Genomic DNA, 13,621 nt, shown 5'->3' on the forward strand with positions numbered 1-13,621 from the left:
CCATGCCTATTCCTGAATGGTATTGCTTAGGTTTCTTGTAGGATTTTAATGGTTTTAGGTCTAACATTTAAGTCTTTAATCCATCTTGAATTAATTTTTGTATAAGGTGTAAGGAAGGGATCCAGTTTCAGCTTTCTACATATGGCTAGCCAGTTTTCCCAGCACCATTTATTAAATAGGGAATCCTTTCCCCATTTCTTGTTTTTGTCAGGTTTGGCACATATACACCATGGAATACTATGCAGCCATAAAAAATGATGAGTTCATGTCCTTTGTAGGGACATGGATGAAACTGGAAACCATCATTCTCAGTAAACTATCGCAAGGACAAAAAACCAAACACCGCATGTTCTCACTTATAGGTGGGAATTGAACAATGAGAACTCATGGACACAGGAAGGGGAACATCACACTCCGGGGACTGTTGTGGGGTTGGGGGAGCGGGGAGGGATAGCATTAGGAGATATACCTAATGCTAAATGATGAGTTAATGGGTGCAGGAAATCAACATGGCACATGGATACACATGTAACAAACCTGCACATTGTGCACATGTACCCTAAAACCTGAAGTATAATAATAAAAACAAAAAAAAAAATAAAAAATAAAAAAAATAAAGTTCTTGAAACAAACAGAAGCTTGAAACCTTTTCTAATCCTTAGCAGTAACTACAGCTTCATAGTCCCTTATCTGAAACCCTTAGAACCAGATGTTTTCAATTTTTACCATACTGTTAGCTTCTCTGGGGCAGTACTCTCAAATTTTTTTTTTATTATGGAAATTTGCAGACATACCCAAAATAGTGCGAATAGAAAAATGAAACCCCATGTATCCATCATCCAGCTTTGGTAATTATCGTTTTGCTGATTTTTTTTCATCCTCCACCCTTAATAATATTTTTGGAGTAAATTGGCCTTCCTATGTCTGTATTAAAAATATTTGGGAAAAAACTCAATAAAAATACAGTAAAAAATAATACAAATATTTGGGAAAAAAACTCAATAAAAATACAGTAAAAAATAATACAAATTTAAAAATACAATATAGTAACTGTTCACATAGCACTTACATTGTATTAGGTATTATAAGTAATACCTAGAGGTGATTCAAAGAAAACGGCAGGATGTTCATAGGTCATATGCAAATACTATGCCATTTTATACAAGGCACTTGAGCACTGAGCATCAGAGGATCCTGGTATCTCAGGGGGATCCTAGAACCAATCCCCTGAGGAGTCTGAGGAACAACTGCATTAATTTTTTTTTGCCTTTATTATTATTATATTAAATAACTTTTTAGAGACCAGGTCTCGCTATGTTGTCCAGGCTGGACTTCAACTCCCAGGCTCAAGCACTCTTTCCACCTTAGGTCCCAAGTAGCTGGGACTAGAGGCATGTGCCACTGGGCCCAGCTATTACTATTATTTTTAATTGATACATAATAACTGTATTATAAATACCTAAATATATATTTATGGGGTAGAGTGAGATATTTCAATACCTGTCTACAATGTATAATGATCAAATCAGAGTAATTAGCATTTTAATGACCTTAAACTGTATTTTAGAGCAAGTCACAGATATGTCATGTCACTAAAAATGTTTCAATACACATCTCTAATAAGGACTCTGGGTTTCATATGATTACCATGCAATAGTTATACCAAAAGAAGAGTTATAAATTCCTTAATGTCATCTAGAATCTAGTTTGTTTTTAGATTTCCTCAATTACCTTAAAAAATTCTTTTTTTTTTTGAGATGGAGTCTCGCTCTGTCGCCCAGCCTAGAGTGCAGTGGTGCGATCTCGGCTCACTGCAAGCTCCACTTCTCAGTTTCATGCTATTCTCCTGCCTCAGCCTCCCGAGTAGCTGGGACTACAGGCACCCACCATCACGCCCAGCTAATTTTTTGTATTTTTTTAGTAGAGACGGCGTTTCACCATGTTAGGCAGGATGGTCTTGATCTCCTGACCTCGTGATCCACCCGCCTCGGCCTCCCAAAGTACTGGGATAAAGCTAGTTTTTCAAACCAGGATCCAACAATATCCACAAATTGCATTTTTAGTTAGGTCTCTCAAGTGTCCCTGATTCCGTCTTTTAAATGCAATCAATATGACGGAAAAGCCTAACCATTGTTCTATGAAATGTTCCACGTTCTAAATTTATCTGATTGCATCTTCATGGTTTCAATCAGCTTGTTCTCTTATCTCCTGTATGTCTTGTAAATTGATAGTTAAATCCAGAGACATAATTAGATTCACTTTTAAGACTTTAGGTAAGAATATTTTATAGACGGTACTGTGTATTTTCTTTCATACCACATCAGGAAGCACATAATGTTTGGTTGTCCCACTTTTAGTGGTACTAAGATGAGTAAGTGGGTTCAAGTGGTGGCTGCTCATTTCTTCTGTTATAAAGTTTTCCATTTTGTATTTTACTTAATGATTTTACTGACCATTGATGATTGTTGTTTCCAGGTTGTTTTTTTGTTACCAAGGGAAGTTGTGATGAAATTCCTTTCACATAACTCTTTATGTCCATCTCTAACTACTTCCTTAAAATAAGTTCGTAGTCTTCAAGAGTCAAGAGAAACACTTTTAAGGATCTTGAGAAATACCATGATCTCCCTTCACAGAGCCCTCTGTAGAGACTATATAAATTAACACTCAAAAATGTATGAATGCACCCATTTTATCCAATCCTTGACACTAACAGACATTATAATTTTCTTTTTCCAAGAAGGAAAAGTTTATTGAGTCAGCCACAGAGGAACAGAGAAACAGATGCAGGGAGGTTCTCTGTGCAGCAGGGTATGCAACAAACATTTACCTGACAAAGAGAACAAAACCCAAAGGCTCTGTGTAGAAACAGACACAAACACAAGGCCACTTTTACCCACCTAATGTCATGTGCAACATTACTCTTCCTTACAATCCCTTTTCCTCATAAAACATAGCATTATGTGTTTAACAAACATATCGTAGCTAAATCAGCAAGAGCTATTATAGTGCTCCAACTTAACAAGTTGATTTAAAAAAACAAGTGTCCTATGGCCAGTTCACAATTAAACAAAATAGTTTTGTTCCAAGATTCCTTTCTCTGGCAACAAGGCATTTCCAACAAACAGGTCATTCTGTCACCAGGAGCTGGTCTCAGTCCATGGCACAGAACGACGTGCCCCTGGCAGCTAGGGGAGGGGAAGGGGAAGCCGCTGGGAGGGGTATTCAGTTATCCTGGAGGCCCTGAGGAGGGGTGGCCAAGGGCCACCTCAATGCTGGGGGGCTCCACCCAGGATAGTGCTGGCTGGCTTCGCATGAGGAGGTGACAAGAACTTTAGGCTGGTCCCCCAACATGCCATGTGCAAGGGCCTTGTTCAACCCAGAACTGAGCTGACATCACTCCCAGGTAGTGCAGGGCAAAGTTCCCCAGGAGCTCTCAGAAACATAATTTTTTAAATCTTTGCCAATTTGATGTGGAGTGCAGCTACCAGCATGTACTTTAATTTGTATCTTATTAGCAAGTGAGAAAAATTTTTTTCATGTTTCTTGGTTTCTTGTATTTCATATTCAATAAATTGCTCTTTCATTTTTTTCCATAATTTTCTATTAAAGAATGCCTCTTTCACTTACTGGTATATATCTTCATAAATAAGATTATTAACTTTTTATGTTACATATGCTTCAGATATTTTTCCAAATTTGTCAAAATCTTTTTTTGAGACAGAATTCTTGCTATGTTGCCCAGACCAGTGTCAAACTCCTGGGCTCAAGCAATCCTCCTGCCTCAGCCTCTCAAGTAGCTGGGATTACAGGCATGTCCCACCAAGCCAGACCCCAATTTGTCCAACATCTTTTTGCCTTCCTTCTGTTGTGTCTTTTGTTGTTGTTGTTTTATGTTTTATTTTTTTCTTTGCCCTCAAACATTCTCCTTTCAATTTTATTTTTTAGAGACAGATTCTCACTCTATTGCCCAAGCTGGAGTGCAGGTGTGACCATACCTCACTACAGCCTCAAACTCCTGGGCTCAAGCAGTCCTCCCACCTCAGCCTCTTAAGTAGCTGGGACTACAGGAGTACACTGCTACACTTGGCTTATTTTTTTATTTACAGAGACAGGGTCTCACTTTGTTACCCAGGATGGTCTCAAACCCCTGGCTTCAAGTGATTCTGCCATCTTGGTCTCCCAAAGTGCTGAGATAACAACAGTGAGCCACTACACCCACCTGCTGTGTTTTTTTTTAACACAAAAATTTTTCACTTTTATGTGGCCAACTAGAAACTAGCACAGCAACTAATTACAGATTTCAACTTTAAAGCCAGAAACTGGATTAAAAACCTGGCTTATCCTTGTTAGTATAGCAGTGACAAGAAAAAAAAAAGAAAAAACCTGGCTCAACTACTTATTAGATGCATGACCATGGGCAAAGTACTTAACTTCTCTGAGACTCAATTTCCTTATCTATAGTTTCCCAAGTCCACTGAACAAATAATAAGCATTTATTAATACTAGTTTATTAATAAATAAGTGTTCACACCTGTAATCCCAGCACTTTGGGAGGCCAAGGTGGGTAGATCACTTGAACCCAGGAGCTCAGGACCAGCCTAGGCAACATGGTGAAACAGTGTCTCTACAAAAAATACAAAAATTAGCAGGGTGTGGTGGTGCGTACGCCTACGGTCCCAGCTACTCGGGAGGCTGAGGTGGGAGGATCACTTGAGCCCTGCAGACAGAGGTTGCAGTGAGAAGAAGTCACACCACTGCACTCTAGCCTGGGCAATACAGCAAGGCCCTACCTCAAAAAAAAAAAAAAAAAAAAAACTGCTGTTACTATCATCATCAATAGCCACCATACTTTAAATTCTGACAGCAGTTCTCAAATTTAAGTCTGCATAAAAGCCACCTAATACTTTTCTTTCGAAAATCTAGATTCCTGGCAAAAGTGCAGTGGTGCATGTAGTCCTAGCAACTCAAGAGGCTAAGGCAGGAGGATCAACTGAGGACAGGAGTTCAAGGCTGTAGTGTGATATAATTCTGCCTATAAATAGCCACTGCACTCCAAGTGGGCAACATAGCAAGACCCTGTCTCTTAAAAAAAAAAATCTGGATTCCTAACATTCATCCCTAGACATTTTGATTACGTAGGTCCAGGATAGGCCCTAAAACATACATTTCTAACAAGTATCTTCAAGTGGTTCTGATGCAGGCAGTCCAGGAGCACTCCTAAAAGAAAAATACTCATTTATGGATTCTGTCTTTGGTGATATACATGGAATATCCTTCTTTATTTACTCCAGAATTAAATAAATATTTACTATTTTCTCCTATATTCTTTTTGGTCCTTTTAAAAATATTTAATACACCTAAAACTCACTTATTATGTGAACACCATTTGGTGAAAAATCACACCTTTCCTCTCTAATTTAAAAACATCTCCTTTACCACCAGGAACTAGCGCTATCAGTTCCACTGCTTTACCATATGATTTAATGACTGGAAAGAAAAATCTACTCATTACTCTTGTTTTTCAAATTTTTCTTGCTCATAATCTTGCGTGTCTGATTTGCCAAACTATTTTTTTCTGTGCTCGGTAATATTCAGTGACTTAATAGAGGTGGGGGATTTTACAAATTAATTTCAAAGTAATTCTGCCTAACTTTCATTGGGATTTTGGTTGGAATAACATTAAAACTTTGAAATTAATGTGGAAACAAGTAATGCCTCTCCATTTCTTCATGTTTATTTTAATATTTAAATATATTTTCTTCATAAAGACCATCTGCATTTATTAATAACAATTCCTTGGTGTTTTGTACTTCTGTTATAGAAGAAAGAGGTAGTTTCAAGCGTGAACGTGCAACTCAGATTGCTTAGGATATAATCCAGGCTCTAGCCCTTGCTAGCTGTGTGAGTGACCCTTCAGCAGTCTTAACTTTTCCAAGTCTCAGTTTAAGGGCATAACAATACTATCCACCTAACATAATCGCTATGAAAAGAAAATGAGACAATGTGCATGACAAGGTTTACACAAAGACTAGCAGAGAGGAAATGTTCAATATGTGATAGCCAATATTATTAAGATTAATGAGACTATTTTCTAATTATATTTTCTAACTAATTTTATTGCTTGTTTCCAGGAAAGTTGCTGATGTTTTCTTTTTTATCTTATGTTCTCAATATATCCCCAAACTTTCTTACTGTTTTTCCGTTAATTATCTAAATAAGGAAAAACATTAGCTACTTAAAATCAAACAAGACACAAAAAAATTTGATGAAAAAAAGTTTTAAAATATTACCAAAAAATTAAAATGAGATGAATAGGAAATATTTTTAAACAGGAGATATATGAATTTACATCATCTAGCCCTAAGAAGAGAAAGAACTACTCAATAAACTGTGCTGAAACAAATGGTTGGTTATGTAGAAAACATTTAATTGGGCAGGCATGGTGGTTCACGCCTGTAATCCCAGCACTTTGGGAGGCCGACGCAGATAGGCAGATCACCCGAAGCCAGGAGTCCAAGACCAGCCCAGCCAATGTGGTGAAACCCCATCTCTACTAAAAATACAAAAATTAAGCCCGGCACGGTGGCTCACACCTGTAATCCCAGCACTTTGGGAGGCCGAGGTGGGCAGATCACCTGAGGTTGGGAGTTCAAGACCATCCTGACCAACATGGAGAAACTCTGTCTCTACTAAAAATACATAATTAGCCGGACGTGGTGGCACATGCCTGTAATCCCAGCTACTCAGGAGGCTGAGGCAGGAGAATTGCTTGAACCCAGGAGGCAGAGGTTACAGTGAGCTGACAGCGTGCCATTGCACTCCAGCCAGGGGAACAAGAGCAAAATTCCATCTCAAAAAAAAAAAAAAAAATACAAAAATTAGCAGGGTGTGGTAGTGCATGCCTGTAATCCCAGCTACTCAGGGGGCTGAGGTGGGAGAATCGCTTGAACCTGGGAGACAGAGGTTGCAGTGAGCCAAGATCACTCCACTGCACTCCAGCCTGGGCAACAGAGTGGGATTCCATCTCAAAAAAAAAAAAAAAAAAAAAAAAAGAAAAGGAAACTTTACATTGCATCCTCAATTTAAACCATATACCAACAGAAATAACAGAAAAGCAAAGTTGGCCAGGCACAGTGGCTCATGCCTGTAATCTCAGCACTTTGAGAGGCCATGGCAAGAGGATCACTTGACACCAGGAGTTCAAACCAAGCCTGGGAAACATAGTGAGACCCTGTCTCTACAAAAAATAAAAATAAAAATAAACAGCTGGGGGTAGTGGTGTGTGCCTGTAATCCCAGCTACTCAGGAAGCTGAGAAGAGAGGATCACTTGAGCCCAGGAGTTCAAGGCTGCACTGAGCCAAGATCGCAGCACTGCACTCCGGCCTGGGCGATACAGCAAGACTTTGTCTCAAAAAATAATTTTTCTTTCATTAAAAAAAAATTAAATTTAAAACCAAACCTTAAAAATTCTAGAAGACCACTCCCAGCAGCACTGTTTATAAAAGCAAAACAAAACAAAAAGAAAACCTTAAAATAACTCAAATGTCATTTTCAGTAACTGCCATTTTATGAAAATTTACTTATTAAATTTGTTATTGCCTGCCCTCCTTCCCTCAGCCTCCAGCCCACACTAGAATATGAGCTCTGTAAGAGCAGGATGTTTTTTTCTGTTTTCTTCACTGATGTGTTCCACGAGCCTGTGCCTGGTATAGATAGAGTAGCAATCAATAAAAATCTGATGAAGGAATTGTGCATCAACAAGAATATAAACTGTGGTGTATCTGTATAATGGAATACTATATAGAAGCAAAAATGAACTACAATTACATTATCATATATTGCTCTCAGAAATACTGAATTAAAAAATGAAGTTTCAGAATAATACATATAGTATAAAATGTAAAATTATAAAATGTAGAAGTATAAAAAATAAATATGTAGTGTTTAGGATAGACTTTCCCAACAGGACACCTGAAGAGGGGAAATCAGGGCTTTATCTTGAAAAATGTAAAAATTATGAAAATACATTAATTATATAATTCACAAGAGTCAATCTCTTATTTTAATAAATACTACTTGGTCATTATTTAAAACAGAAAAAAAAAAACTTTCATATCAACTTACCTGCAAACAAGAAAACAGAAAACTAACTGCAAAATAAAATATTCAACAGTGGCAAAGTAAAGCCAAACATACCTATAAGTTCAGGTGGATTTCTTTCATTAAACCGCTCACACAGACGAATAAAGGTCTCAGTATTCTCAGTGGTAGGGCACTCACCATGTCTAGTAATATAGAAAAAGTTTTTTTGAAAAAAGGATTACAAATTGTGATGAAAGGTTTCAATATTAAAGAATCTTAATATATAACTTACCCTTTACACTGAAGTTTTATATATTTGATTCCTTCTTTTTCTATGTCATTTCTGTCATAGAACCTTGAAGTATTTGTCAGGTCCACCAACAAGCCCATTTTAACCTAAAAAAAAAAAAAAACAAAAAAGAAAGGGCAGATTTACTAGTAACTTAATTTGTTCCCAAATATGTTGACTAAATGGCAATACTACAGTTCATTCATCTACATTGAGGGAGATTTTGTATGTACTTTGCCCCTGAACAATTGATAATAAAAGTATCACTTATCAAAGTCTTATTCAAGACACTAAAACTAAGCAGGCACTTGATAATATAAATTAACTCCCAAACTAAGGAAATAACAGGAATATAAGCAAAACAAATTCTACTGCCAACATCACAAAAGTCTATGCAAAAGAGAAAATGCTAAAGTTTTCTCTAGTGTTTGCTGCATATACCTCTGCACTTGTGATTTATTAGACAAGAGGCCAGAGCAGGAATGGCATCTATCTGAAGTATACCACAACTCAAGCTCTGGGCACAAATCACCCACCCCAGCCTTCCAAGCAGCCACCACCAATAACTCTGTTAATATCTATTGACTACCCCATTTTATATCCCAGGCTTAAAAGATGAGACAATCCATTTATATCATATATATGATGTGTATATACATATGTATACGTATGCATATATACATATGTATACGTATGCATATACACATATGTATATGTATATACATATATATACATATAAAACACATATCTTATTATATATATTTTATATATATGTCCCTTTCTTTGTTATTAACAACTCTTCTATTTTCTGAAAATATACTGAAGCCCCAAGTTACATTTTTTGAAAAGAAACAAGGTTAAAAATAGAGACAATCTTATTAAGAAGATGGTAGTATGGGAGAGAAATTTGGCCAGACACAGTGGCTCATGCCTGTAATCTTGGCACTTTGAGAGGCCACGGCAAGAGGATCACTTGAAAAACCATGTGTTTGAGGGGAAAAAGATTAAAAAATTAAATAAGAAATTTTCCTCTCCTATTCTTTGAGTATCATATAAAAACAAGGTAAATTGTTTAAAAAAAAAGTTTCATTTTCTGTAAAACAAGGGCATATAAAATCCACACACTCATAAAAAATGTCTAAATTCTGCCAAAAAATTAAGAACACTGCAGAAGCTATATGGAAAGGAAGAAAAGAGAAGCAGACCCAGGAGCAGCAGATTTTAGGAAAACGCCAATAAAAATACATTTCCGGTAAGAAAGAGCTCACCATAAAGTGGTAGACCTATCTCTCATCTACACAAGAGCTAAGGAGTCTGGAGAAGATGGGGCAGATTACAGGGAAGCAGAAGCAATGCAAGGGGGAAAATGCAATGAAGACACACAAAAGCAGTAAAAATGACCCCATGCTGGTAAATTTCAGAAAATGTCAGCACACATTTTCCAGTTCCATAAAGAAACCATCCAAGTAAAGTAGTAAGAAGACTCCCTAAACTGAAATGCTTGGGACTTGAAGTGTTCAAGATTTCAGATTTTTCAATATTTGCATTATACTAACAGGTTGAGCAATCCTAATATGAAAATCCAAAATCTGCAATGTTCCAATAAGCATTTCCTTTGGGCATCATGTAGGTGCTAAAAAAATTCAGATTTTATATTTTTGGATGAGGGATGCTCAACCTATACATACTTTAATGTAATACCATAAAGCTGTAAAGAAAAAAAAAAGAACAAGAAGTTCTATGTGCTAATATATGAAGATCTTCAGAGTATACTATTAAGTTGGAAATGCAAGGTTCAGACCAGCATATATAATGTACTACCTTGAGTGTGCAGGGGAGAACACAGCAATCTGTATTTTCTGTTGCTTACGTACACATAAAGAAATTTTGAAAGGATGTATTAAAAAATCTAAAAACAGTGGAACCTGTGTGGTATGTGGTGAGGGACTAGGCAGATAGAGAGCAAAAGTGAGAGGGAGACTTCATGATACCAACCTTTTTTTGTGGATTTTTGACCTAAGTGAACGTATTGTCTATTTCTTAAAAGACAAAAATCATTATCATGATTTTTAGGTACCATGTGATGCCTAAGAATCACATCTTGGGCAGTTAAATTCTAACACATAGGGTAAAAAAGTACGTACAGTCAAAATTCTCTCATAAATGCCTTAAATAACCAATGAAGAACAGTATACATGGCCATATGCGTATTACTAGAAGATTAATCCCATCTCAATAAGTCAATCATTGTTGTGGGAAATCAGGGACTCTGAACAGAGGGACCAGCTGAAGCCATGGCAGAAGAACATAAATTGTAAAATTCCTATGCCTGTCTTTACTTTAATCTCTTAATCCCGTCATCTTCATAAGCTGAGGATGTATGTGGCCTCAGGACCCTGTGATGATTGCATTAACTGCACAAATTGTTCATGAAGCATGTGTGTTTGAGCTCTTGAAAAAAGAACAGGATAACAGCAATGTTCAGGGAACAAGGGAGATAACCATTGGGTCTGACTGCCTGGGAGCCAGGCAGGACAGAGCCATATTTCCCTTATTGCTGAAAACAGGTAAGAGAAATATCGCTGAATTCTTTCCCCAGTAAGGAATATTAATAACAGCCCTGGGAAAATAATGCATTCCCAGGGGTAGGCCTCTAAAATGGCCGCTCTAGGAGGGTTCGCCTTATGCAGTTGCAGATAAGGGATGAAACACGCCCTAGTCTCCTGCAGCACCCCCAGGCTTGCTAGGATTAGGAAATTTCAGCCTGGCGAATTCTAGTCAGACCGGTTCTCTGTTCTTGAACCCTGTTAAGATGTTTATCAGTGAAAATGTGTGCACAGTGGGACACAGAACTTCATTAGTAATTCTAGTTTTGCCCTGAGCTTGTGATCTCGCCCTGACCTTCTGCCTTGTGATCTTTTATTGCCCTGTGAAGCATGTGATCTCTGTGACCCACGCCCTATTCATACACTCCCTCCCCTTTGAAAATCGCTAATAAAAACTTGCTGGTTTTGTGGCTCAGGGGGCATCATGGAACCTGCCGACATGTGTCTCCCCTGGACACCCAGCTTTAAAATTTCTCTCTTTTGTACTCTCCTTTTATTTCTCAGACCGGCCGACATTTAGGGAAAATAGAAAAGAACCTACGTTGAAATATTGGGGGCTGGTTCCCCCAACAGATTATAGCCAATTTTTCTTTCTGGATTGGAACAAAAATCATTATTTCTTCTGTTGAGCACTAGCTGAAGAAGTTGATTTGCATTCAGGGGCCTTAAGTATGAAAAATCTTTAAAACCTAGAATCACAATCAGCCAGCAAGATAGTCTCACTTAGAAACACACACCTAAACTGAGGCTAAAAAAAAGTAATAGTAAATTCATACATCTTCCACCTCATTCAGAAGCATATACTCTAATATAAAAAAGAAGACAATTTATACCACATAGGTTGATGGTTATTTCAATCCCCAAATTTTCCTGCTTGGTATTCATCTTTATTTTCTCTCCTATCAGCACCCCAACTTTCCTCCAAAAGCCACCCTTTCTCCACTTTAATCCTTGAGTTTCCGCTCCCTCCCTCTTTCCCCCTTGGGTCTCCACAGGAAAAAAAAGGCAAAAGAAACAATCTGCACTTTCTTTAATTGATATGCTATATTTTATGTATTTATGGGGTATATGTGATATTTTGTTACATGCATGTAATGTGTAATGATGAAATCAGGGTATCTGGAGTATCCATCACCTTGAATATTTATCATTTCTATGTGTTAAGAGTATTTCAAACTCTCTCTTCTAGCTACCTGGAAATACACAATACATCATTGCTAACAACAGTCACCTTACCCTGCTACCAAAAATAAGAATTTATACATTATATCTAACTATATGTTTGCACTAACCAACCTCCCTTCACCATGCTCCTCCTGCCCACACACCCTTCCCACCCTCTGGTATCTATCGTCTATCATTCTACTCTTTATTTCCATGAGATCAATTTTTTTTTTAAGAGATAGAGTCTCACTCCGTTGCCCAGGCTGGAATGTAGTAGCACAATCATAGCTCACTGTAACCTCAAACTCCTGGGTTCAAGTGATCCTTTCATCTCAGCCTCCCAAGTTATAGGACTACAGATATGAGATCAACTTTTTTGGCTCCCACAGGAGTGAAAATGTGGAATTTGTCTTTCTGTGTCTGGCTTATTTCGTTTAACATAATGAACTCAAGTTCCACCCATGTGCTGCAAATGACAATTTCATTTTTCTCCATGGCTGCATAGTATTCCATTGTGTATATATGCCACATTTTCTTTATCCATTCATCCACCCTTTGATAAAACTATTTCTGTTCCCTTGGATAAATACTCAGTAGTGAAACTGCTAGATCGTATAGCAGTTCTACTTTTAGTTTTCTAAGAAATTTCCATACTGTTTTCCATGGTGGCTGTACTAACTTACATTCCAACCAACAGCATATAAGAGCTCTCTTTTCTCCACATCCTTGCCAGCATCTATTGGTTTTTGTCTTTATAATAGTTTTGTTTTGTTTTTTTGAGAGAGAGACAGGGTTTTGCTCTGCCACCCAGGCTGGAGTGCAGTAGCACAATCATAGCTCACCACTGTAACTTCAATCTTCTGGGGTTAAGGGATCCCTTCACTTCAGTCTCCTGAGTAGGTAAGACGGCAGGCATGTACCTCATGCCTGGCTAATTTTTGAATTTTTTTAAAGATGGTGTCTCGTTATGTTATCAAGGCTGGTCTCAAACTCCTGGCCTCAAGTAACCCTCCCATCCATCTCAGCTTCCCACAGTGCTAGGATTACAGACATGAGCCACTGTATCTGGTCATAAATAGCCATTCTAACTGGTGCAAGATGATATTTCATTGTGGTTTGGATTTGCATCTTCCTGATGATTATTAATGTTGAGCTTTTTTTCAGCATTTTTTCATATATCTGCTGGCCATTTGTAGGTCCTCTTTTGAGAATGTCTATTCACATCTTTGCCCACTTTTTAATGGGATTTTTTTCCTGTTGTTTCCTGTTCTTTGTATATTCTGGATACTAATCCCTCAGAAGAATAGTTTGCAAATATATTCTCCTATTCAATAGGTTGTTATTTCACTCTGTTGTTTCCTTTGCTGTGCAGAAGCTTTTTTATTTTATTTTTTGAAACAGAGTCTCACTCGTTGCCCAGGCTGGAGTACAGTGGTGTGAATATGAATCACTGCAGCCTTGACCTACTGGACTCAAGCA

The 13,621-nt window shown here is 37.6% G+C and overlaps 1 protein-coding gene across 2 annotated transcripts in view; it reads right to left on the reverse strand.

Annotated features, from left to right (window-relative positions):
• Positions 1-13,621, reverse strand: part of RNGTT (RNA guanylyltransferase and 5'-phosphatase) — a 362,014-nt gene that overhangs the window by 321,291 nt on the left and 27,102 nt on the right. For both annotated transcript variants that reach the window (XM_003258324.3, XM_003258323.3), the window contains exons 3-4: positions 8,376-8,479; positions 8,198-8,286 (exon numbers count right to left, since the gene is read on the reverse strand). In XM_003258324.3, the coding sequence (XP_003258372.1) occupies positions 8,198-8,286; positions 8,376-8,479 (193 nt within the window). The remainder of the gene's footprint in view (positions 1-8,197; positions 8,287-8,375; positions 8,480-13,621) is intronic.

The sequence above is a fragment of the Nomascus leucogenys genome, chromosome 3 (assembly GCF_006542625.1).
Source record: "Nomascus leucogenys isolate Asia chromosome 3, Asia_NLE_v1, whole genome shotgun sequence".
Taxonomy (NCBI): Eukaryota; Metazoa; Chordata; class Mammalia; order Primates; family Hylobatidae; genus Nomascus; species Nomascus leucogenys.